This window comes from Desmodus rotundus, chromosome 3, assembly GCF_022682495.2.
Source record: "Desmodus rotundus isolate HL8 chromosome 3, HLdesRot8A.1, whole genome shotgun sequence".
Classification (NCBI taxonomy): Eukaryota; Metazoa; Chordata; class Mammalia; order Chiroptera; family Phyllostomidae; genus Desmodus; species Desmodus rotundus.
This window is the reverse complement of record NC_071389.1, coordinates 12758243-12784723: the sequence shown is the minus strand read 5'-3', so window position 1 is coordinate 12784723 and position 26481 is coordinate 12758243. Positions and strand designations below refer to the sequence as shown.

Sequence of the window (26481 nt, the reverse complement as noted above, 5' to 3'; positions counted from 1 at the left end):
CTGGCTAGCAGGGGTAGAAAAACATGGCTTTGGAAACTTAAAGATGGTTTTCTGGGTAATGACCCATATAGGTACGTCAATACGGTTCATTAATTCATCAGTTGGGAACAGCTGAAACAATAAAAACTAGAACAAATAGAGTGAGAACTAGAGTCGGGGGGGAAAAGCCCTGGTCAGCTAGATGTAGGTGTGTCAACAGAGTAAACCGAGGAGGGGCTGCTGAGCTTGCAGGTCATTGCCATCTGGTTGTTCCCGTGACCTTCTGAGAAGAGGAAGGGTGGTGGTGGCTGGTGCTGTTTTTCTTCTCTTTGGGGGTTTTTAAGTATCCACAGGAATTGGGCGTGACAGCAGCAGCAAACCAATTGGATCCTATCTGGAGATTTCCAGTTGTACGGTAGATTGCTTTATTACCTCACTTTGAATCTGTAACTTAAGACAATGGACCTGAGAGTGTTGGGCACCACCTTGAAAATTGGCCATTTTAATTCAGGATGATTTCAATAAAGTAAAACAATGAAATGAGAGAAAATACAGTCTGCAGGAAATTGTGACATTTGAGTGTGGGTGGAGATGAAACGCTGCTCAACAGCCCCTGCCTCCAAGCGGAGACACCAGGATCCCTGGAGGCCCCTTTCCCTGGCAGGAAGAAAGATAGGAAACTCCAGTCTGGTACGTTTGTTTTTGCCTCCTGGTTTTTCAACCACAGACCTAGATAGAGGACATAAAGGAATGGCTCTTTTAGAATTAGATGAAATAAAAAAAAATTGGAGATTTTGAAACTAAGGAAAGAGAATTGAACACTTTAGAAAAGAAGGAAGAGAATATTTTTCTTAGGTTTAAGAAATAGGAAATATATTTTTGCAGGCCATATGTGGACTTCAGCTTTTTTTTTTTTTTTTTTAAATTATTTATTTATTTATTTTAACTCAGGGGAGTTGTGTATATCTGAAAACGAAAGAAGGCTTGTTTCTAAAGAGGCCTGGAGCAAACTGCAACAGTACTTTCCAAAGGCTCCTGAGTTCCCAAGTTACAAAGAATGCTGTTCACAGTGCAAGGTACTGAACGCGGTGGTGGAAATGCATGCCCCTCCCTGCACTGACTTCCCCGAGAATTAACCTTGCTCTTCTGATGGGGGTGTTGGGAGGAGGCAAGTCTTGAGCTGTCAGCAGGAGATGGTTGATTGCCTCATTCTCTTTCAGATTTTAGAAAGAGAAGGGGAAGAAAATGAAGCCTTACATAAGATGATTGCAAACGAGCAGAAGACTTCTCTCCCGAATTTGTTCCAGGACAAAAACAGACCTTGTCTTAGTAACTGGCCAGAGGTATAATGATCCCCAGCATGGATAGAGTTCACCTTATTTTTTAAAGACTCTCCCCAAATTCCTTCTTTTCTTCCCACATTCCTGATGTACTGTTTCAAAACAACCCAGAGCTTCTCTGATTCTCGTTTGTTTAGCTTTATTTAATCAGGGGCTTTACTCTAGCTCTGCTTCTTGGTGGAAGACTGTGTTTCCACTTTACTTATAAAACTTAGAAAATGAGAATGATAGTGCATGGAAAAACGTTTTCCCCTCCAGGATTTAGTAAATTAAATGGCTACTTGACGTGACTTTTCTATTCTAGGATACGGATGTCCTCTACATTGTATCACAGTTCTTTGTAGAAGAGTGGCGGAAATTCGTCAGGTAGAGTCCACAGTTTTTCTGTTTCTCCTTTTTGGGGGGTTGGTTTTAGTGTTTTTAAGAATTCATGGATTCTGGTCATGATACCCTTTCAGTCACTTTTACTGCATGTGCCAAAAGCTTTCTTTTAAATGAAATGAGTACTCAAAAAAAAACACATTTAGTTACTAATAGCCTTTTAAGTATATGTCATTTTAAAATAATTATCTTAAAAATCTTCTCTTTAGTCATGCCGAAGTGGAGTGTATTGATCCCCCTGTCTCGTTTGCGTAGGAAACCTACGAGGTGCAGCCCTGTGTCATCGGTAGGAAACAGCGCTCTTCTGTGTCCTCACGGGGGACTTATGTTTACATTTGCTTCCATGACCAAAGAAGACTCGAAACTGTGAGTTGCTTCTCTTCATGTGGTTTTTCTGTTAGCAAGCTTCTCATCTGACGTGGAGTTATTTTAAGAACTTAGTCCTTTCCCGAATCATGGGTGGCTTTTCCCCCCTCTTGTGTGTGCTGTACTAGAGTGAGCACTTCAAAAAGAAAAGAAAGCCTGCTGCTCCATAAAAGGCCAGAGGCTGCCCAAGGCTGCCTTGCTCTTCGAGTTTCCTCCTCCTTCCTGGGGCCCTGCTTTCTCCTTTCAAGCTGCTGGGTAGCAGTGTCTCTAGGTAGACTTCTTTTCCAGAATCATGTGATCAACAGGGTCTTGGTTGTGATTTTTTATATGTAGCCACCAGCCTTCTTCATAAAGTGAAGGAGGAAGAGGGCAGTGTGGCACTGAGCTGGAATGCTAGGGTCTTAAGACCAAAATTTTGTTGCACTCCTCAAGTGGTCCCCAAAGGGTTCATCTGTGAAATTCACCTGTGATGTTACCATTTTGTCTTTTCAAATAATTTTTAAATAACTATATAAAAGGAAGTAGAATGCCTCTGACCTGCCTGTAAACCCTGAAAAAAAACATTGAAACACAAAAATAAACGTTCCTCTGGGGTGAAACTAGAGTTAGGGAGTTTATTATCGATGTGTCAGTCCTTTAACATCAATTAAGGAAGCTTACAGTATATATATACTGTTGTGGGTTCTGCCCCCAGCCTTTTTCCTGCCGTTGTTGTTGTTGTTGCAAATGCGAGGCATCCAGGAAAATGTAATAATAAAACAAACAAATGTGGGCCACCGACCAGTTTAAAAGTTAAACAACTCAAATATAATTGAAGGGCCCTCAGTACTCGGCCTCTCTTCCATTCCTCCTTTCTTCTCTTCACTCCTGACTCTCTCACAGTAACCACTGTCCCGAATTTGAGGGTTATCAGTCTTAGAAAGTATTCTTTAAAAAAAAATACACATAATCATGTTTTGCATGTTTAGATTTTTTATAAAAATAAATAGCATCATGGTGTATTTATCCTTCTGCAACTAACTTCTTTTTTCTCAGTTTAGGTTTTTGAGATTTAACCGTGTTGATTCACATAACTCCAGTCCAGTTCTTCTCACTCTTTTGTAGCATTTCTTTGTGCGGAAAAGAACTGGTGTTCCTTATTGCCGATAATGTACCTCTCCCTCTGAGTCCTTTGTACTAAATGCGGGTTTTGATGATTAGGGTTTAGGACACTAATGGATTATGTCAGTGCTCCGAATTTCCGTGTGTCTTAAGGCATGTTGTGTTTTTTTGCACAGTATAGCTCTCATATGGCCCAGTGAGTGGCAAATGATACAAAAGCTCTTTGTCGTGGATCACGTAATTAAAATCACGAGAACCGGACTGGAAGATGAAAGTCCTTCAGAAGCACAGTATATTTCCGAGCCTAGTAAGTTTTCATGCTGCTCTCGGTTTGTATAGTAAAATGTTGACATCGTAAGGGGACAGAAGAGTGTGTCAATATTGTGTTTTCTACTTAAAATTAAAGAATCACGTGGCAGTCCAAACTGATAATACTCCCCAGGTGGGAGCTATCATATAATCATCTCATTATTTGTATGTTTATTTGTTGATAGTAAATGGGTTTCCTTATTGTATTACTATGTACATTATAACACAATACAACAATTAATAGAAAATATGAGTGATTGTTTAATGAGTACTCACTGGTAACTTTGATACATGCATTTTAGGTCTTTGGTTCTTTGACAGTACTTCCTCAGCCACTTCTCTTTTTCTTTTCTTTAGAACTCTGTCCCGAATGCAGAGAGGGCTTATTGTGTCAACAGCAGAGGGACCTGCGGGAGTACACTCAAGCCACCATCTATGTCCATAAAGTTGTGGATAATAAAAAGGTACCAGTCCCTCTTGTGGCCATGACTGGTACTGATCCAGCTTGGGTTTTTTGACCTGGGGTTGGAGTTTCACTGAGGACTGCATAGGATCACGAGTCTGTATTCATGGAGCTATTTGGTATAAGAATTCAAAGGAGGCGGGAATTGAAAGTGAATAGTCACGTGACTGTATGTGGATTTAGCCAGTTGTTAGTTTGATATACACATACTTAGTGAATGTCACCTGTATGCCAGGAATGGTTTTACTGCTGGGGATGCAGTGGTGAAGAAGACAGACAAGGTACTGGTCCTCAACAATATTCGTACCTAGTGAGGAAGATCGAGGATCAACCCATACATTTATTAACCTGTAGCCCATAAATTAATTTGATTTCACAGAGGAAGGAGTGTTTTGAAGTTAATTTAGCAGGGTAAAGTGAGAGAGAGACTGGTAGAGGTGGAGGCGACAGTGTAGGTAGGAAGTGGACAGGAAAGGCACCTTGGATCCAGCCTAGGAAGAGTATTCCAAGTGGAGGGAAGACAGGCCGAAGGGATAAGCCTAATGTGCTCAAGCCAAAGGGTGAGCATCATTTTATCTCAAGCAGCGTTGTCCAGTAGCACTCTCTGCAGTGAGAGAAATGTTCTGTAGCCACACTGGACGCTATGGTACCGCTGGAAACATGTGACTGCGGAGCACTTGAGTTATGGCTAGGGTGACCGAGAGAGTGAATTTTCGGTCCATTTAAATTTAATTAGCCACATGTGGCCACTGGATATCATAGTGGACAGCACTGGTCCAGAGTGAAGCTTCTTCCAAGGGGTGGTGTAGCGATGGGATGGGGGGGCCAGATGCTGTTGGACTTTCTACATCATCCCAAGGATTTGGGGTTTTATTCTAAGATATAAGCCATGGGAGAATTTCAGGCAAGGTTATACGAGGTCTGTCCAGAAGGTATCCAGCCATGTAATATGAAAACTGGAGACATTTATTGCAGAAAAAACAAGAAACACCGTACATAGGACAGTGATGCCTCAGTCCCTTTCAAAGTAGGCACCTTGGAACCTCACAGTTTTCCCAATCACTATCAGCTGCCCCATCGTGTTTTCCTGAATCTCATTGACAGTCTGAAATCTTGTCCCTTTCAAAGGTGATTTTAGTTTTGGGAAAAGCCAGAAGTCGAGGGATGCCAAATCTGGGCTGTAGGGGGGCTGAGTCACCTGGCTGATTTGATGTTTCACCAAAGAACTCTGCATGCAGAGACACGAAGCAGGAACCAACGCGTTCTCACGATGAAGCTCCCAATCACTGGTTGCCCATAGCTGCAGGCTTCTGAATCATCTGAATAGTTTCTGCAGAGGAACATTCGAGCTTAATGCAAAATTTGATGCAGATTTGTTGCTATGCTCACTCATTTTGAATGTAATGTCCAAACGGTACACAGGCTCATTCAACACTGTCTACTGCCCTCACTGACTAGTACAGTGAAGTTGTCACTGTTCACACATCCGCATTCCAGTCCATTCTTCTTGGCTGCCAGGTTACATCGATGTTGTGCAAACTGTTCTTGTTATATTAACAATGGTTGGGCTTTTCCCAGACACACCTTGTATGGTGTGATCTGATTTATGGTTTAAAAAGGTCATCCTGGCCATTATGTTTGGAGTTTGTGAGGGCCTGACAGAAATAAGGGAGGCCAGTTTAGAGCCTCCTGCATTTATCTACAAGGGTAGGTGAGGTGGGCTGATTCAGGTATATTTTTAGAGCAGAGGTGTCCATGTGTACAGACAGGCCAGCTTGCAACTTGTCTGTACACACACACGTTTTTTAGGTAAAACTTGGCAGTGGATTGGATTTAAAGCATTTTTTAAAATTTATTATTGGGGATGACTCTTAGGTAGATCCTGGCCCAGATCTTTGGACATCTCATTAGTTTGATTCCAAGGGTTTTGAAAATAGAATGCATTTTATATGAGTTACCAAGCACGTTGTTATAGAAGGGCAACTTACAAACCATGCTGCAAACGTCTAGGGTTCTGCTTTATAAGTTGAACTAAGTACTTCACTTCCTAGGAATTAAAGTTAGATCATTTAAAAGTGAATCATTATGTTATTATATGTGGATTTAGCCAGTTATTAATGAGAAAATGAAGTTAATAAGCATAAATGTCTCGATTTTTTCCCCTTGAAATTTTCTTAAATCTTTTATACCTACTAGTATATATATAGGTATCTAGTATAAAATACTATCCAGTTGAGCTAACGTTTTATTATTTGAGTATTATAACAGTATTCCATAGTGCACAAGAGCTTTTCCTTTTCACATTTCGCCTTCTCAGTCCTCCTTTTTTCACTGAATTTATTCCGGTGACATTGGATCATCTTCTCAGTGTTAGGGAACATTGTAATTCCTGCTGTCTGACCGTCTGAGACCTTGAAAAGGCCTGACAATCGGTGTGCTAGGGAAAATGTAAAGCATCTTTGAACTTCTACAAAGTAACATCATTGTAAAAGCCCAATAACAATAACTGTTCTGTACAAATCGCTTACATTTTTGGTGACTGCATTAAGTACGAGAATACATCATAAGATAAAAACTAACATGTTAAAAGAGTACAGAAGACAGAGAGCCCTGAGTCTTGATCCTCTGTTTGGTGTGTTATCCCACCATTGATAAAGGGGTCCCTCTTGATGAAGGTGGACAATCAAAGCCCTTTCTGTAGCTTGTCTTCCTGGGGTCTTACCTACTTCTCTTTCTGCTTTTCTGGAACATTCAGGTGATGAAGGATTCAGCTCCAGAGCTGAATGTGAGTAGTTCCGAAACAGAAGAGGATAAGGAAGAAGCGAAACCAGATGGAGAAAAAGATCCAGACTTTAATCAAGTACGTGTTGAAGCTGCTTTTTTTTTTTCTTTTCTTTTAATATATTTATTGATTATGCTATTACAGTTGTCCCATATTCCCCACTTCACTCCATTCCATCCTGCCCACCCCCTCCCTCCCAAATTCCCCCCGGATAGTTCATGTCCATGGGTCATACATATAAGTTCTTTGGCTTCTACATTTCCTATACTATTCTTACCCTCCCCCTGTCTATTTTCTACCTACCATTTATGCTACTTACTCTCTGTACCTTTCCCCCTTTTCTCCCCCTCCCACTCGCCTGTTGATAACCCTCCATGTGATCTCCATCTCTATGGTTCTGTTCCTGTTCTAGTTGTTTGCGTAGTTTGCTTTTGTTTTTGTTTTAGGTGTGGTTGTTAATAACTGTGAGTTTGCTGTCATTTTTACTGTTCATATTTTCTATCTTCTTTTTCTTAGATAATCCCTTTAACATTTCATATAATAAGGGCTTGGTGATGATGAACTCCTTTAACTTGACCTTGTCTGAGAAGCACTTTATCTACCCTTCCGTTCTAAATGATAGCTTTTCTGGATACAGTAATCTTGGATGTAGGTCCTTGCCTTTCATGACTTGGAATACTTCTTTCCAGCCCCTTCTTGCCTGTAAGGTCTCTTTTGAGAGATCAGCTGACAGTCTTATGGGAAGTCCTTTGTAGGTAACTGTATCCTTTCCTGTTGCTGCTTCTAAGATTCTCTCATCATCTTTAATCTTGGCTAATGTAATTATGATGTGCCTTGGTATGTTCCTCCTTGGGTCCAGCTTCTTTGGGACTCTTCTGAGCTTCCCGGACTTCCTGGAAGTCTTATTTCCTTCTCCAGATTAGGGAAGTTCTCTTTCATTATTTGCTCAAATAAGTTTTCAATTTTTTGTTCTTCCTGTTCTCCTTCTGGTACCCCTATAATTCAGATGTTGGAACATTTCAAGATGTCCTAGAGGTTCCTAAGCCTCTCCTCATTCTTTTGAATTCTTTTTTCTTCATTCTTTTCTGGTTGGATGTTTCTTCCTTCTGGCCCACACCGTTGATTTGAGACCCAGTTTCCTTCCCATCACTATTGGTTCCCTGTACATTTTCCTTTGTTTCTCTTAGCATAGCCTTCATTTTTTCATCTAATTTGTGACCAAATTCAACCAATTCTGTGAGCCTCCTGATTACCAATGTTTTGAACTGTGCATCTGATAGGTTGGCTGTCTCTTCGTTGCTTAGTTATATTTTTTGTGGAGCTTTAATCTGTTCTTTCATTTGGGCATTTTTTTTGGTTTTTGTCTTGGCACGCCTGTTATATAAAGGGGCGGAGCCTTAGGTGTTCACAGGGGCAGGATAATGCAGGTTTCTGCACTGTGACCTATGACACTGTATGTGGGGGAGGGGCCGAGAGGGAGCAACGGCCCTTGCTCCACTCTCTGCGGGATTTCAGTCACTCCCTCTGCTACCCACAAGCAAATTGGGCCCCTCTGGTGCTGATTCCCGAGGGGGTGGGCTTATGCATGCTCTAGGCCCCTGTGGGTCTCTCCAATGAACTCTCCTGTGAGGCTGGGAGTTTCTCCTGATGCCTCTCCAACCCCCATGGGTGTTTTCAATCAGAGGTTTGAGGCTTTATTTCCCAGCGCTGGAGCCCTGGGTTGCACAGTCTGCTTTGCTCCCCCGCTGTTCCTCCCGGTCTATCTATGCGCGAATGTGGGGCCACAGGGTCTGCCAGCCACCACCTTGTGGGGTCTGCCTGCTGCAGCCTGGCCTGTCCCACTCCACAATCCGCCACCTCGCTGGGTCCTCCAGCCACCACCTTGCCGCAAGTGTTGTCCACCCCGGCTGCCCATCTCTGCCCCTCCTACCGGTCTGGATGAATGTTTCTTCTTTATCTCCTTGGTTGTCAGACTTCCATACAGGTCGATTTTCTGTCAGTTCTGGTTGTTGTTGTTTTTTTTTAATTGTTATCCTTCTTTTGGTTGTGCGAGGAGGCGCAGTGTGCCTGCCTACGCCTCCATCTTGGCCAGAAGCCTGAAGCTGCTTTTCATTATCTCACCTTCTGCTGTTATGGAAGAGCAGCCCTTTGGTGACCTGGAACATCTCTCCATATCCTGTGGGGGATACTGGTTCTCGACTCCCTTCCTTGTTTGTCTTCTTTCCTCTGTTTTGGTGACACATGATCGCCACTCTGATTTCTCATGAAAAGCTGTGGATGCCATTATTCCAGAATTAATATAATGTAACAATTAAATTGTTGGCTAGAAGAGAAGATTAAAACAAGACCATTTCTTGGTTTGTTGCTTAATCAGAGGATCTTTAAGTATGAAAAAAATAACTCATCTTCCATCATTATAAATAAAATAAATAATAGATTTAATAAGGGAGTTTATAGATGAGATATTTGGGTTTCTAATTAGACACATGACCAGATCAACATTAGTCTTCTATTTTTCTGTTAAAATTGCCTGTTTTCTCTGTATTATGATTTTCTACTCCATCCCTTTATTTGGTTGCTTGATTATATTATGCGTGCTCATTGTATTGGAGAAAATTGTCTTAAGCACAGGAAATAATGTGGGAATATGTTTGGTTGATGTATAATGTAGATGAGTTGCAGCTTCTCAAAAAGTCAGACCACTGTGTTCCAGGATAGTCTATGAGCAGCTTAAATTCATGGAATTTCTGCTCTTAACTAGTTTAGCTTTAACAGGTGAGATATTTGTATTCTCCCGTCCTGACAAAATACAGTATAGTCGAATTATGGTTAGCATTCTCCCTGAAGGAGTGTTGTAATGGTCCTCTCTGTACCTGTTACAGAGCAGAGCAGACAGCTTGTTGGCCTGTCTGTACACATGGACCCTCTTACTTCATGTTTAACGTTCAGTAAGAAACTCTGAAAAGCCCCCTTTCCCTTGAATTTCGATGTCCCTGAGCTAAATGCTGCTTGTAGTTCCCCAACTGGCATAGAGATACGTCAGCATCCCTTTGCCGTGGCTGTCGGATCTCATCCAGTGTTAACTTTAAAACTCCTACGGAAGGTCGAAATTGGGCACAGCCTGCTGGCGGCAGTCGCCGCTCTTGTGAGAGTTGTCCTGTGGAACCTGTATTTCAGTCAGCCAGCGTTGGGGGGCCCCTGTGTCAGTGCCAGGTCAGATCTGTACGTTTTGTAGAAGTGGAGGTTTTCAGCTTTGAGGGGCTATTTTCCTCTGGTAAATAACACCCTTACTGAAATCTGTGTGCATGTGTGCCTTCTGTTCCTGGGGATGGTTTGGCGATTACAGAGTCAAATAATATGTCTCTCGATAGAAGTTTGTGTACTTACCTTTCTGCCCTGTGACCTGCTTGTCAACTTTCTCGTCCATCCCCAGTCCAAGTTCCATCTCACAGGCCTACAGACAAGTCTGCTGTTGCTTTTCTTGTTAATAATGTTAAAAATGTGTGTCTGTGTACATACCCATCCTGAGGACTTCATTCTCTGATTTGCTGTCTGCTGGTACCATACTGCTTTAATTATTATCTCTTGGGAGATATGGTTTAATAATCAGTTGAGAATCTCATCTTTTTTCATTTTTTTTTATTACCTGTTGTCACCCCCTCGTTTTCTCTTCTTTTGGAAAACTTGTAAATTAGTTTGTAAAGCTTGATGTGTATGTTCTTATCGTCCTTAGTTTTTCTTATTTCAAGCTTTGCTTTTTAGCCTAAGCAGCATTTAGAAAACTCTTTACATTTTCTAGTGATTTAGATTTTGGGGAAGCTTTTTTGAATATGTAGTTTTATTCATTATGGTCATAACCACAGCAATTTAAAAAAGTGAATGTGGAATTATTCTCAGTCGTGGATGACAACAGGCTTCACATATACAAATATGATAGAGAATGTTGGGAAACATTGCTTTTTACGCTGTAATTACATTTTATACTTTATAATTTTCTTCTGTCTTCCTTCTCCTTGTTTGGATGTTGTAATGCTCTAGAATGTTTTAAATAGTTCTTGTACCACACACAAAAAAAATCTCAAGTGTAATCTTCATTTAGAAAAGAGTAGAGCCCCAGAATGTCAGCCTCCTAAAACCTTTTCGTTGTATTAGAATTACCCTTGAACAACAGTCGGGTTAGGGCTGCTGACCCCTTACACGGTCGAAAATTCACGTATAACTTTTGATTCCCCCGAAACTTGCCTGATAGCCTAGTGTTGACTGGAAGCCTAACCAGTAACATAAGCAGTCGGTTAACACATATTTTGTGTGTTGTGTGTATTATATATACTGTATTCTTAAAATAAAGTAAGCTTAAAAAAAAGAAAATGTTATTAAGAAAATCATAAGGAGCCCTGGCTGGTGTGGCTCAGTGGATTGAGTGCCGGCCTGCGAACCAAAGAGTTGCTGGTTCAATTCCCAGTCAAGGCGCAGGTCTGGGTTGCAGGCCAGGTCCCCGGTGGGGTTATGCGAGAGGCAACCACATATTGACGTTTTTCTCCCTCCCTTTCCCTCCGTCAATAAATAAATAAATAAATAAATCTTAAGGGGGGAAAAAAGAAAAAGAAAATTATAAGGAAGAGGAAATACATTTACTGTATTTATTGAAAAAAATCCACATGTACATGGACCTGCACAGTTCAAACCTGTGTTGTTGAAGGGTCAGCTGTGTGTTACAGTATCTCAGTACGTAGATAGCTTTTATAATTGCTGTTTCAAATCCCTGTAATAGAAAGTGCATTTCTACTTGTCCTTAATGGAGGTGAACAAATCTCCTTTCCTCTCTTCTCTAAGCTAGATCAACCCAGTTCCTTTGACTTTGACATTATCTACAATTTAGGTTAATAATGCACCCAGTATTGGATATCATTTAGGTAATTGAAAGCCATCTAAAACCAGCGGGCTGGTTTTTGTCAGATGAGTTGGATTTAAATTCTATGGATTTTTTTTTTTTTAAATAATTCTGGGAAAAGCTTTTAGACCCATTTAAAATCAGTCATTTAAAAAATGTATCTTGCTTAATGCTCAGGGCTTTCTTATTTGGTTATGTTTTGTATTCTGAAGTAAAATTTTATGTTGTAGTAGATATTTTTCCTTATATTCCTAATTGTGGGATTTAGGTCCAGTTTCACCTTTTCTTTCAACAGAGATTGAGAAACATGTTTCATCAACTTTGACGTGTTTTGAACTCCCGTTTACTTAACTTTTTCTTATGACTGTTGGAATCACCTGTGTGTCTTTAGATACCACACTGGAGTGGACCCTAGGCTTGTGCATTGCCTAGCCAGTGGGCGTCACCCTAAACAAAGGCGCTCCTGTGTTTGCATCCTGATCCTCTTCTGCTCTAATCTCCGGACCTCCGGTGGTAATGAGCATGTGGCATCTGTGCCCATAATGACACCCAAACCACTCTGCTTATGCACGGCCCGTGGGTAGTGACAGCTACGGGACCCAGGGCCAGGGTCTCGGGCTTCCCTCATTCAGATTTAATTAAACCAGGGAAAAGGACTCTTTAAAAATTTCTTGTTGTTTTTTTTTTTTTTTTTAAGTCTTGTTTCCTTTTTTTCCCAGGCCTGGTTAGCAGAAGAATCTTGACTCTCTTAACTTCTTGCTGAGGCATTTATAGGAGTATTGTAGAAAGACATTTGGTGGATTGCTATTTTTTTCTTTAGGTTAGTGTAATATGTATCACATACCCTTGTGTAGTCCTGTACTTTCTTGCTCAGCTGCCTTTCAGTAAATCGCGTTCGTCATGAATGGCGATTCATGACGAACACGGTTTCATGACTATGAATGACGTTTTACTTCTAGATACTTAAAGTGGCATGTAAGTGAAGGCTGTCCCGTTACTCATAGTCAGATACTTCCAGCTATCCCAGCCATGTCTGAAACATTCTCCCCCTCGAGCTAGCGTGCAGTCAAGGTACGCATTGTTCTGTTATCTCTTTAGACTATGAACATCTAGAACAGTTATCCTACCCTCCCCCCCCCTTCTTTTTTCCTCTTCATCGTTGGCTGAAGACCAAGTTTGATTTCTTACAGATTGTCCCACATTCTGGACCCAGCTGATGGCCTCCTTATGTTACTGATTTTAACTTTATTTATCCCCTATACTTTCTCTGATATGAAAGTTGGGTCTAAATGTTTGATTAGATTCAAGTTTAAAGCTTTCTATAAAAAATTTCACCCTGGTTGGTGTGGCTCAGTGGATTGAGTGCCAGCCTATGAACCAAAGGGTCACTGGTTTGATTCCCAGTCAGGGCACATGCCTGGGTTGTGGGCCAGGTCCCAGTTGGGGCGTGTGAGAAGCAACCACACATTAATGTTTCTCTCCCTCTCTTTTTACCTCCCTTCCCCTCTCTCCAAAAATATATAAGTAAAATCTTTTTTCTAATCTAACCTTCTGCCTGTTTAAGAAAAAGAATATTTCATAGGCAAAGTTATGTACAAATATATTGTGATTGTGTCGAGTCAATGTATCATCCTGTTTTTAGTTAAGCTGAGTTTGATTAAGGTACTGTCTTTCGTTTCAAAGTTCCTAGCAGTTTATACTTCCATGTCATTCTCCAAAACAAGAAAATGTTTAATACAAAACAAATTAGGACGGTGAATTAAATTAATAATCTTAAAGTTTTTCAGCATACCACACGTGTGTTCTGATTTGTCAGACTTATTTAATGCTTTTAAATGTCCTTTTAATAATAATTTTTTAATGTTGGAGTTTACATGCAGTTAGAGGTCTATCTCTTTCTTTTTTTTCCCCCCCCAATTTTATGTAAGCCTGCTAAAAACGAGTTTCTATTCATTTTTGACATTGAACTTCAGATGGTTAAGGGACCAATAAGTAGATTGCTTTTATTTCCCTGGGGAACTTTAGGATCGCGAGGCACACTGTAGCTAATGTCAGTGTTTCCTTTGTTTCGAATCTTTGTTACAGAGCAATGGAGGAACAAAGAGGCAAAAGATATCCCATCAAAATTATATTGCCTACCAGAAGCAAGTTATTCGACGGAGTATGCGACATAGAAAAGTCCGCGGTGAAAAAGCACTTCTTGTTTCCGCTAATCAGACATTAAAAGAATTGAAAATTCAGGTGAGGACAGTGTAACATTTGTTTATGTAGTGGCCTTAGATCTTCATAAAGTCCCGCTTTCCACCTCTGTTTATATGTGTGACTTTTCTTTTGCTAGGTTGACCTCTGTCTACTCATGGGATTAAGCCAATGAGAGAGGGCTCCTTGATTTCAGAATAATGCCTTCAGGGCCCTCAAATTAAAATAACTCTTTCTTTTAAAAAACTTAGTTTTTCAGAATAACCAAGAATTTTTCTATGAAGATGAAAAGTGGTTTTTGTATTCTGAAATTTGAGCAAGTTCTGAGTAACTTTCCAATGAGTGCCGGTTTTTTAACACATCAGGGTTGTTCCAGTATCACTGTTCTCTCACTTTATTGTGCTGTATGAGGGGGGACCCAAAAAAACCCTGATATTTATTTACAAAAAATTGTGTTTATTCGCACGTGTTCAGACTTCAGTCCCCTTCATAGTACTCTCCATTTGATGCGATAAATGTTTTTCCACTGCTCAAAACAGTTTTTGAAGTTGTCGATTTGATGCCTTTTAGTGTTTCTGCCGTTTCTCGTTTCACCTCTTCCACATCAGCAAAACATTTCCCTTGAGGACTTTTTTCATCCAGGGAAACAAAAAAAAAGTAGCTTGGGGTGTGATCGGTGAATAGGGAGGGTGGGGTATGGGCATTGTGCCATTTTTAGTCACAAACTGTTGAGTGTGGGCAGGTGCACTGGTAAGTCACCCATCATGAAATCGGCAAGCACTTTGAAAGAGTCTTGAGAAAAAACTCCCTGAAGCCAAACGCAGCCTCTCACAACAGCAGCTGGTGCACGATGCAGGTGGGTTCCGAGAACACTGACCTAGCGGGGGAAGCCTGTACTTCAAGGGGCCTTCCCTCCAGAAGTTAATTCGGGGGGGGGGGGGTTGTGTCCCCCTTTGTATGCTCCTCTGTGATCACTTAATAGGTGTTTGAGCTCTGATTACCAGGATCTTCTGTGAAATTTAAGGGGAGATAAAAGATAGCTACTTTTGGAGGAGTCAGAAATATTTTTATGACAATATTTTTGGTGTCAGAAAAGTCTATGTGGTAGAATTTTAAAGTTACCTTCTCCTTATAGTCTGGTGTTTTCCACATTGTTTTTTTAAAGGTCCATTTTAGATCATTTCCTCCCCATCTCCCGAAAAGCATGCATTGCTTCGCAGGGCAGGTCGCTGAGTGCAGTGCAGGCATTAGGGAAATGCTTCTTGATAGTGTTATGTCTTGCCGTCGGTGCCGAAGCACTGTGAATGAGCATGCCAATGGTGTATCTCCGAACCCGGGCTAAGGGGGCTGATAAATTCAAGATGTCCGTGAAAAAAATCTGGCTCCTAATCTGTTGCAGTCCCTGATCCATATCCAAAAAGTTGACCAAATTTCTCTCTTTGCTTCTTTCATGTGGCACAGTTTAATGGTTATGCATTTTTTTCTTGTTGCTGATATTTATCATTGTAATTGAGGCAAAAGTACAGGCTTCCTTTGAGGGTGGTGTGTGTTCCAGATTGTCCTGGGAACAGTATTTCTTTCCCTCGGTTGAACCCAGGGCTCTGAAAATAAACGTGTCGGCATATTATCTTTCCTCTGTTATTGTACCTTTTACATCTGAGAAAGCTTGCTTCTGTCACCGGCTTTGTGCCTGTCAGTGGTAACCCTCGAACATACAAAACCTTTAAGTTACAAAAAGAGCCCCTGTGGATAAAGACATTTGAAAAGCCTGTGCTGCTTCTATTATGGACTTCCACTTTTGAAGAATAAATCAAAAAGTCAGCAGAAATAACCTCTCTAGGAGCACGCTACCTGCACAAATGGGTTGTGAGAAGGCAGCAGCTGTCCTAGTAAGCACCCTGCCGCCGCCACCCCCGCGCACCAGGCTCTGCTCAGGTGGCTCCTGTGCGTGTCCTTCCTCTCATCTCCCGCCCCCACCTCGTCTCCCACCCCCACCTCGGGGCACTGTGATCCAAGCCAAGTGGAAAGGAAGGGCAAGGAAATGCAGCTTCTTCTCACTGTTCAGTGGCAGTAGCTTTGAAAGCTTCAACTAGATGCGACCTTTTTGTCCAGCCGCCTGGACAGCATTGGGGTTTGCAGCAGGCATGCGTGTGATCCTCAGTGGTGGTGGGTAGTCTTGAAAAGCATGTGGTACTTTTTTTTATGTTTGATGGAGCCTTTCCTCTAGGGAATACTACAATTCCAAGTTGATAGGATGGCAAGCTTTGTAAAACTGTCAGCGTTTTATCCTAGACATACCCATTTACGGTTGTTTAAGACTTGAAGAAACTTGCTTTGCCAGATTATTAATTCATCCACCTATGATGCCATCAAGTAAATGAAGTATAATTTATTCATTGCCTCTCTCAAAGGGTGCTCAGGGTTTAATTGTGTTATTTTGTTTTCCCAAAGATAGGTTTTGAGTGGGTGGTATTGCCTGCCTTAGCAAGGAGGCAGTTTTGGCACAGGTTAAATGGCTGGCAGTGGGAGCCACCGCGGCTGCACTTCCTTATTTCAGACACATGGGCTCACACATGCACGTGCGTGTGCGCACACATGTGTACGCACACACACTAGCAAGCAGCATGGAGCCACTCGGCCTTAGGAAAACAGCGTTCTTGATTTGCTCCGTGGATCAGGAAAGCTTCACCTGCTTGTTACACAGGCCCATATAATGTTAATGATACTCGAGCATTCTCCTAGCACTTAGGGTTTATGAATTATTGTACCAAAGGCCTCCATGCCTTTGATGGGTCTGTTCCCTCACTCCGAAATACTGTTTTTTCCCTATTCGTGAACACTGGTTAATTTTTCATAGCGCCTCTTCCACAAAACCGGTCTTGGTCCCCAGTTGTAGAGCTGACTGTCCCCCCCCCATTTCCCGTGAGCCTCCCTGTGCCTCATGCCACCATCTTCACGTTGTTTTGCCCTCGCTTCTGTGAACTCCAGAGTGGGGTCAGCCACTTTTATATTTCTTGCACCTAGCACAGTATTTGACATGTGCTAGCTTCTTAATAAATGTTCCGTTCGTTGTTGAGTGTGAGTGTCCTTCTCCGCGTGCTCAGATGAAAGCCTGAGCATCAGCCCCCCCTGGCGGCGCTTGTGTCAGGAGGTGTTTGCCCTCGGCCAGTCTCAGTGTGTGTGCAGACAGTTAGCATTTAGGAACACGAACCAGCGTTGCTCCAGTCAAGCGGCTATGGTGTCGCTTGCGTTCGGTTGCTATCGGGCTGTCACTGTGCTTTCTTCACGAGTCCCATTTAATACCCCGGGGCCCAGGGCCTCCGCCAGGCCTGTGTGCTGGGTAGACCTGTCCAGTCAGTACTTCTGACTCACTTATGCTTCTTTATTGCACAAATAGGCTTACTGCTTCAAAGCTGGTCCTTGGTGGTTCGGCACACCAGCCACAGGGCCCTGTGCCACAGACTGACCCATAGCCACAGTGGATCAGTCCCTGCTTGCTTCTCAGAGGCTCGTGTCCTTTTGAGAAGTCCAGTCAAGAGTCTCACACATCCGTGCACCATCATTGAAACCACTGTTCTGGTCACAGCCTTCCCTCCTGGGCCCTGTTGCACGCACGGCTGGTCCAGGGCTGCGTCTAGGCTCTCTTTGTCTTCCCAGATTCAGAGAGCGGAGGAGTAGGGTGCGTCATGGATGTAGGAGTAAGAAAAGACACCATGATAGAGTGCATTCAGTGAGTGTGTGACGAAGTTATAGAGCATAGTGGAGCGGATGCCCTTGAACTCCCCCTCCAGGTGAAGAGTCACGACATACCACTGCAGGTATCCATGTGGGCCTCCCGGAGCCTAGTTCCTCCTTGCCCTGCACTGGTAATCACCACCAGGAAATAACAACAATCAAAAGTTTTTTCTGAATTTGGAAAAATGTTTAAGTGTTATGCCTAATAGTCTTTTCTTGAATGTGTTTAATTTTTTACACTTGGCTAGAACTGGGGTGGGGTATATGGTCCTTACCTTTAAGAAATTCATGTCTTGGTTCCTAGAGGCAGGACTCGGTCTGAGCTTATACGAGTCCCATGGACTGAATTACACAGTCCAGGCTGCTTGCTACCAAAGGTCAAGAGTCCCAGTCCCCTGCTGGTTAATTTACAGGGGGTCTCACGAAAGAATCTGGACCTGACTTGATTATTAAAAGGCTGTGGGACGTGGGCAGAATGGGGGTGACTGTGGTGCGGTCAACCAGCCCCGCCTCTGCCCCTTGGATTTCCTACAGCCCCTCCTTGGAGAGGTGATGAGGTGCAGAACCAGCGGATCCGTGGGGGTCGTCGTTTCTCTCACCGGACCTCCTAGGGGTGTTCCCAGCCACGCTGGGGTTATAGCCTCAGTAGGAATGTAGCAAGTGGGCTGACTGCAAACAGTGCTATCTTTTGTATTCTGAAGTTCTTTTATTTTCTTTAAGCTTCTATGCATTATTTATTCAAATAGGGTATTAAGTCTCAGAATTTTGCTTTGTACAAACTTTTATTTATTTATTTTTTATTGGCACAGATCATGCATGCGTTTTCAGTTGCTCCTTTTGACCAGAATCTGTCGATTGATGGAAAGATTTTAAGTGATGACTGTGCCACCCTCGGCACCCTCGGCGTCATTCCTGAGTCTGTCATTTTGTTAAAGGTACGTGACAGTTCCTTACCTGAGGACCTCTGGAAGGTTTGAGTGCTGCACACCCCCAGGGAACTACACGCAGTGATGGTTACAGTTGCCCCGGGGCCTCGGCAGGGTGTGGTGACGAGTGACTGCCATGCCTTCCTGCTGGCTTCTGGCCTCTGCAGCTCTAGCTGAGCCGCAGAGACTTAGACGAGGTCATGTTAGGTCTTACGGGGGTTTTGTTAAAAATAATAAATCTAGATCGAGCCTCCTCTCTGACTTCCAGCTCTGCAGAATTAACCATACTTCTTGTATTAAAGCGTCCTGTCCTTGCCCCTTGGCTCGAAGGCGCCATCCAGTCAAGCCAGGAAACAAACAGGCACGAGGCTTGGCCACAATAGTTGAAAAACTTTGGGTTGTATTCGTGGTCCAGCGTACGGAAATTGGCTTTGCGCAGGATGGATTCAGGGGTGTAGAAGGTGTTTCAGACAGTAGGGCTTCTGAGAAGTTGTCAAGAAAGTGAATTAGTGAGCCAGCCTCATTAGCTCAATGGCCCTCGTGGCCAGAACTCCCCCGCTGCTCCAAACACTGCTGGGTCAAGCAGTCATGTGTCTGCCAGATGGTAGAATTGTGAAATGCGTGCTTTTCATGCCCAGGAGCCTCGAGTCTGGGGAGATAAACCTAGGCCCTGGAGCTGATGAAGCAGACCCATTCCACCCCTCACCCACCACCCCCCTCTCCCTCTGGTTACCTTTCACTTTTCTCAGAACCATAGGTTCTGTGGGCTTATTTTGAGAACTATTGAATCCTAAGAGGCCTGCCTAAAATCCTAGAAACGGCCTGTGTTATTAAAGCGTTTATACTTCCCGTGGACAGCTAGACCCTCTACTGGTCAGTGGCCTCCGCGCTTCCAGCTACTCCCACCATAAGCTCAGACTCGGTGTTGGCTTCTGCCCTAAAAAGGATGTGGGTATTTTGTTCTTGGTGGTAAGGAGGAACAAAAATGTATTTTTAACCAAATTGGTGTTTTTAAGAGGACCAGCCTGACTTTTTATTTCTACCTAACTCATATTCACCACCAGCATCCTAATTCACATTAATTAAATCAGAGTTCAGCAACCTCAGGGTATCTAAACACGTCTACATCTGAAGGTATTTTAGGAACAGGAGAACAGTGCCACGCGGAGTGCAATTCTCTGGGTGATGAGTTGGGATTTGTAGCAGAACCATAGTCGACTCGGGCCAGACCCCAGTGTGGCGACGGCCTCGCCTGCCGCTCCTCCTGGCTCCCGCTCCTTTGTGGTTTTCAGTTGTCTTCCTTTGTTTTCCAGGCTGACGAACCAATTGCAGATTATGCTGCAATGGATGATGTCATGCAAGGTAAAGATGAATTTATTTTAGGAATTTGTTGATTAACTTCTGAGAAGGAAGTGGAATTATAGACATTGAAGCTTTCATCTGCAATACTTTTAACCTTAAAAAAAGCTTCTACATGTTGTTAACGTAGAATCTCAAATTTATCTTATAAGATCATAGATAAAGGTACCTACGAAAATTTGGAAAATGGGAAGCATAGAGAAGAGTAGTAATTATTTAGCTGACTTGGAAAAAAAAAACAAGTAAGTGTAAACCTACAGATGGAAGAGGCTGAAAAGAAGCAAAGCTGAACCGCAGCCTCGGACAGGCACTCAGGAATCGGAGGCCCCAGGTACCCTTGAAAGTGGGAGCGAGGTGTGAGCCTCAAACAGGAAGCTTGGTTGGAAAACTGTACAAGAAGCAGTTAGACAGCCCCTTCCTTTACATGCCTGTCACTGCCTCAGCTGGGCAGCTGGAGTCTGTGGTTCAGCTCATTGAAGAAACTGAGAGGTGAGACCGAGGTCCGTTAATTCCCAAATGAGGAGACGACCCCTTGCCCTTTGTTGAAATGCTGGCAGCCCATCTCTCTTACCTCCACACAGGAGGGAGAAGATTTTACTCTGGGGAAACTGGTCAAGAAAATAGTTTGGCCCTGGCCAAGTGGCTCAGTTGGTTAGAGAGTGGTCCCAGTTTGCCAAGGTTGAGATTCTATCCCTGGTCAAAGCACATACAAGAAGCAACCCGTGAATGCATAAATAAGTGGAACGACAAATCGATGTTTCTCCTCTCTCTCTTTCCCTCCCTTCCTCTTTTTCTCTTTCTCTCTCTCTCTTAAAAAGCAATTAAAGAAAAAGAAAGTGGTTCATCTCCCAGGGAACCTTAGTGAAGTCCACCAGTGGCCCCTGGACAGAGTTTTCAGGCATCTTTTTAGTGAGTCCCACGTAACCAGGCACAGATGGGCAGCCAGCGGTCACCAGACAGTGGAGGAATGAGAACAGCCTGACAAGGAACCCAGAGGAAATGCTTGGTGCAGGAAGCAAAAGAAAGCTTACAAATTAACTGTGTATAATATAGAAAGAGCAAGCAATAGCTAGGGCCTATGTAGAAGGAGCATTCAGGGAACAGAGGAAAGTTCACAAAATTAAGAATGATTGCACCATGGGCTCAGTACAGTAAGTGAAACTGGGGATAAGAGGGTTCTAGAAGTACCTAGAGATGTGGAGGGAAAACCAGTCAGAGTCATAGGGGGAGGAGTCGGGAAGATAAGCTGATGGAACATGCCCACAGGCTTCTAAGAAAGTGAGTTCCGGTCTAGAATTCTGGAACCAGACAGGCTTCGTTCTGCCCTCACACTGGATGGCTCTTGGAACACATGTAGGGCCTCAAAGACTTCTCTCAGTGTACCATTTACCAAGATACTATGGGAGGATGTGCTCTCAAAAGAGAGTGAATTGAGAAGGAAGTCAGCAGTGGAGCCAGAAAACAGTGATTGACGTAGGAAAAGGTTCCCTCGAAGAAGGGGAAGGGAATCTCAGAACAGAAGCCCTGCGGCAGGAAGTGAGCAGGCAGGGAGCGCACTGGTCCCCATTGCGGCAGCGGGATGCAGGCTCTGGGACAGGGTGTCCGCAGGGAAGAGTGGACATGGTAGATGGCTGTCCTGAGGTGTACAGGTCTTGAAGAGTTTACACTTGAGTTGGAAATGGTACAGGGAAAATGAAACATGTAAATAATGCAGCATTACCAACCCAGAGAAGGAAAAAGTCATCATACCAAACGAGCAGCATAGCCCCAGTGCCCCAGGGGTTCAACGGTGAGCAGTGTTAGGGAGTTGAAAATAGCGTGAACCCAGAGACGGGCTTCACAGCAGCCGGCCGCTGAGTCAGCAGGGCGGGCTGCTGGGGTCTCTCCTTGAGGGAGTGTTAGACGTTATCTACAACTATGAAATAGTAATGGAAGCGTGTTATTTTTAAATGAAGAGGTTAAGTACCGTAAGAAATGGCCACAGGAGTCAACAGTGGCTCCTTCTCGAGGAGGGATGGGGAGAGACCCGCGCCAGACGGTGGCAGCCTTGTGGTTTTCCCCACGCCTCCCTGGAGCCATGCGAGATGTTGGCTCCAGGTGTCACAGCCCTTATTTGTGGGTGTTTGACTTCTTACGTGATGCGTGGATGTAACTCGGATAAAAATAAAAACAAAGAATCATCTGATTATCGTCATCCATAACTTTAAAAGTAATCCTTATGGGTGAGTCAGGTAATTAAAAGTTATTTTAAGTGTTTCATCTGTAGGCATGGAAGCGATCTTACTACTCTGTCATGACAATCTCTTCAATTTTGAATTTCCCCCCAGTGTGTATGCCGGAAGAAGGGTTTAAAGGTAAGTTACATTTGTCATGTTTTGTTCACGAATGTCAGAGCCATGCTGTCATTTTCTATTGAAACGAAGGCTATAATTTGATTTTAAAATTTAATTCAATCTGAGTCTCATGATTGAAATTAATTTTAGTTAAATGCATTTTTTTATTCAGGCTTCTTCATTACCTTTTTCAGCACCCAGGCCTCAGACGGGGCCTGTGTGTTTGAAGTGTCTCCCGCCAGACGTCCACCCTGCTTTCTCTTCCTCATCTCAGGGGGAGGTGGGGGAATTAGCTAGTGGCATTTCAAGGTTTATATTTAACCTTTTTCCAGTTCACCCTGTCAGTCCCATCCTAGAGCAAAACAGTTTGTGTGTGACTGATAAGAATTAGAGAAGAAGAATTTGCTGGATTATATAAGGTTCAGTGAAAAGGTTTCGTTTATCTATTTAGAATTAAGGCATTTCTCGGATTATCACTTTAGAAGATGGAGACCGGAGACACGGCGGGTGCCCTGCACCGCATCGTGGCCACTGTGGTTGTGCACACCAGTGATACCCCTGAGTCCGTCAAACACAGACCTTTGACATTTACAGGTTTAGCTGCTGCCGTTTTGATTGTTTGCGGCCCACTCCCAGGGTCCGTGGCAGGGTGTGATTTTGCCAGGAGTGAGTTTGAATCAGATGTCAGGGGTTCTTTGCTAAAGGAAATGAGTGAACAAAGCTACCGGCCTATAAACTACAAAGGAACTCCTGATGTGGTTAAAACAAAACAAAGCGAAGCAAAAAAATTTTTTTGTGAAAAATGGCCATCAAATGAAAGCGTCAGTAGAATCTGATTAACTGTGTGAAGACAACAGATAGGAAGTACTTGGCTTCCAACCAAAATGGGACTTAGCTGAAAGCCTCAAGATAGCCGGTATTTTTTCCTTACCCTTCAACGTCAGGGGGCTGCTGTGCTCATTTGTTAAGTTGGGTATCCCCTGTTGGTGATGCGTTCTTGGCAAATGGGACACATGAATTCGGGACTTTTGGTTCACAACTGTTCCTCCACGTGTGTTTCTTTTCCCAGGTACCGGTCTCCTTGGACATTAATCTTCGGAACACTTGCTGACCGCTAAGCAACGACCGGAAGGGAAGAGGAGTTTGACATGTTAGGGCATTAAAGAAAAGCTGGATTTAAGAATGAAATCATTACGTGCTCTTCCAAAACCATTCAGAAGTGACTGTCCCAAATGCCTTATGTCAAATAAAGCAGATTGCACTGAAGGACATCAGACTTGAAGGAAATGTTTCAGATTTTCTATTTAAGGGGTGGGGTGGTGGGGGAAAGGGCAAATAAAGATCGAACAAGTTTAGTAGCAGTAACAGTAAATCATGTTTACATATGAGATTTATAGTCACCGGAGGGAATCAAGTTCTGTTCTATTTCCTTGCTCGAGTTTCATATCAGATGCATTGGTCCATAAGGGATTTGTATCACAGTAGATGGGACAACATTCTGCTCTGAACTAAAAGTAACTCTTTAGAGACATAACCTGCTTACCAATACCTGTCTTTGATTCATATTTTACTTTCAATAAAGCATGAAAGTGAAGAACTTGCCATAATTGTGGAAAAGTGTCTTCAGATTAGACTCCTCCGTGTCGGCTGCAGCGTACCCGCCTCGCACACTGCCTGGCGGCCTGTCTCTTAGTGTTGGGTACGGGAGGGGCACCTGTGTCTCGTGTTTGCTTTCCAGCATTTCAGAAGGGACGCCGAATGTTCGTTGTGTGTGATAGCGTCTTCCTCCAGTTTCGCTGTTAATGAGAAGTGGGGAATCAAGTACACCTTGCACTTTTGAAAATCCCACTACCTTATCAGAAGCGTCGTGTGGACTGCAGTCCTGTGGACAGCACGAGGCTTTTTGTAAACTGCCATCCCATCTTCCAGGTCCACCCTTCCTTGCACCTCACTTCTCTTCTTGAAAGCCGCCTTCCGAAATGGCCAGAAAGGATCTTTTACATCACGTTGTTTAAAAAAGAAAAAAAAAAGTGTACGGATGGGGTGTTCCATTTTATCTAATTCAGGATTATTGTTATTAGCAACATATAGCCAAAGCAATATTATTAAGAATATTGAAGGACTTTGTAAATGGAACTTAAGACATGTTTGTTTCACTGTTTTCTCGGTTGACTCTATGTAGCGCTTCAGGTGTCTCGTGCTATAACTTTTTTCAGCCTTGGGTCTGCGCTAGGTTTCCCGCTCCCCCGTTTCTGAAGATTTAAAGTCAAATAGTGGAAGTGGGGCAGGTTTCAGTTGCAGGGCCAGTAACCTTGGTAGCATCCCTTGTGAGTGGCGCTTTCCACCAGAATAATTACGGCTGTTTGGTAAAATTATAACTTCTTGTGTTTCCCCTCTGTTTGCAATGTCTTCCGTCTTTGTACCCTGAGGACACGGGGTTAATGAGCCTATGGAGGGGGGCCTGCCACCTTGAGGTGGGCACAGGGAAAGGACTTGGTCAAGATCACCCATAGCTGATCCTCATTGTAGAGCTCAGTCTTTTATTTTGCTCCAAAGAAAAGCAGCTGGAGCAAATGAAAGCGTCAGTAGAATCTGATTAACTGTGTGAAGACAACAGATAGGAAGTACTTGGCTTCCAACCAAAATGGGACTTAGCTGAAAAGTAATTAAAAAAGCAACGTACTCTTGCCCAAGGTAAAGATGGGTATAAGGTCATTAGCTGCCGCCGGCAGCTGCCTTTTCCCTGCTAAGCGGCTGTTTGGCCAGAGGAGGTTCTTCTGGGGATTACCATCAACCTGTCAGTAGCCCCCAGAAACCTGATCTATTTCTCCCAATCTGCTGTTAATAGCAGTTTTAAAATTTGTTATTTGAGTCTTTTTCTCATGCAATGGCACCAAATAACGGCCTTATGTATGTCTGCCAGGCGGATAACCCAGTCTCAGTCCTGGCTCCTTTAACGCTGCCCAGGGGTGGGAGTCAGGTGGGCCTACAGTGAGCGGTGATGCCCCAGAGGTCTGTCCACAGAGCCCCAGCAGTTGTCCTCCTGCCCTGGCAACTTCCCTGGTTCTACCAGTGCTGCTCAGAGCCGGGCGTGGCCCCGTGGCTCCAGCAGCACCCGCAGCTTTGTTAGAAGTGCAGCATCCCGGGCCAAGACCCACTGACCTGGAATCTGCACCCATAGGCCCCTCTCCTATACTCTTCGAGTGGAGAAGCCTTGGGCCAGGACTTCTTTCCCACCCACAGTAGTCAGTGGCCTTGCATCACCGCCCTCACCACTTTGTACAGGAACAGGTACAAGCTGTAACCTAAAACCTGATTCTTGCTCGTCTGTGTTTACAAATAGATGGAGACCAATTGGCTGTGACCACATTGCAGAGCAGAGACTCTCGCGATTGGGTTTTTTTAACGTGCTTGTGTGCTTTTCTTTACATCAGAGCGGTCCTCTGTAGAAGGGATTACAGAACCCGAGGTCATCCCCAGCTCTTTCTTCGACCACTCCTTGATCCCAAACTAACGTGTACAACACCTGCCGGCACAGATTGTGCCATTGCCTGGAAATAGGTTGCCATTTGGACATCCTTCCTCGGGGGAATAAGCACCTTTCTGTGTATTGATGACCTGTTGTTTAGAATTACTGTTCTCTTTCTGCCGAATTAAAAAGAAATGTTTCCCATTGTTTCCATGGAGTCATAACCCAGAGCAAATTTTTGGTCACTTTAAATGTCCAGTTGGTTAGCCTGTGCAGTCAGACCCTGGTTAATATTTGAAGCTGATGCTGGGATTAAGTAACCTGTTTTAAATACCCCGGGGATGATTTATTGCTGATTTAACTGCTGAAGTGAAATGAGCATTAAAGCCTGCCTTTCCTGCTACAGAGTCATGGAGGAGTCCCACCCTTTCTCACTGGCATTTTAGTGCTCAGCTTGTTCGGTGTTACAGGGGACCGTGAGCCGAGTTCGGCCGAGTGAAAAGCCAGTGCTTCATTTTAAAAGGTGGCTCACCCTACGCACCTTTACCCCCCACCCTTCCCACCAGGTGCAGGGTTTTGTCAGCAGTTGCGTCTCCAATTCTTAAGGCCAGTTCACCACCTCCAAACCCTAGGTACTGTCTGGATACCAGTATGAGCTGCGGGATTTATCAACACTGGAATCCTTTTTTGATTAAAATATAAATGAGAAACACTTTTAAAACACTACCACTTCAATAGATACTTCACTGAGCAAACAGCTTTGTGCTCAGTCCTGGGTGCCAGGGAAAGTCTAGTAGGGAGACCGAAAACGACCTCCCCCCTCTTCCACCTCCCCACCTTCTGTGGGT

At 43.6% G+C, this 26481-nt stretch overlaps 1 protein-coding gene across 4 annotated transcripts in view; it reads left to right on the top strand.

Annotated features, from left to right (window-relative positions):
* USP48 (ubiquitin specific peptidase 48) overlaps nt 1–23765 on the top strand; it is a 70019-nt gene extending 46254 nt beyond the window's left edge. For 2 of the 4 annotated variants that reach the window (XM_053919996.2, XM_053919995.2), the window contains exons 16-27: nt 931–1055; nt 1200–1322; nt 1624–1685; nt 1956–2066; nt 3344–3474; nt 3834–3940; nt 6695–6799; nt 13698–13853; nt 18356–18481; nt 19786–19834; nt 22098–22185; nt 23234–23765. In XM_053919996.2, coding sequence (XP_053775971.1) covers nt 931–1055; nt 1200–1322; nt 1624–1685; nt 1956–2066; nt 3344–3474; nt 3834–3940; nt 6695–6799; nt 13698–13853; nt 18356–18481; nt 19786–19834; nt 22098–22183 — 1181 coding nt within the window. In that variant the 3' untranslated portion in view covers nt 22184–22185; nt 23234–23765. The remainder of the gene's footprint in view (nt 1–930; nt 1056–1199; nt 1323–1623; nt 1686–1955; nt 2067–3343; nt 3475–3833; nt 3941–6694; nt 6800–13697; nt 13854–18355; nt 18482–19785; nt 19835–22097; nt 22186–23233) is intronic. The other 2 variants (XM_053919998.2, XM_053919997.2) reach the window with 1 other exon arrangement.
* Nucleotides 23766–26481: the final 2716 nt, after the last annotated feature.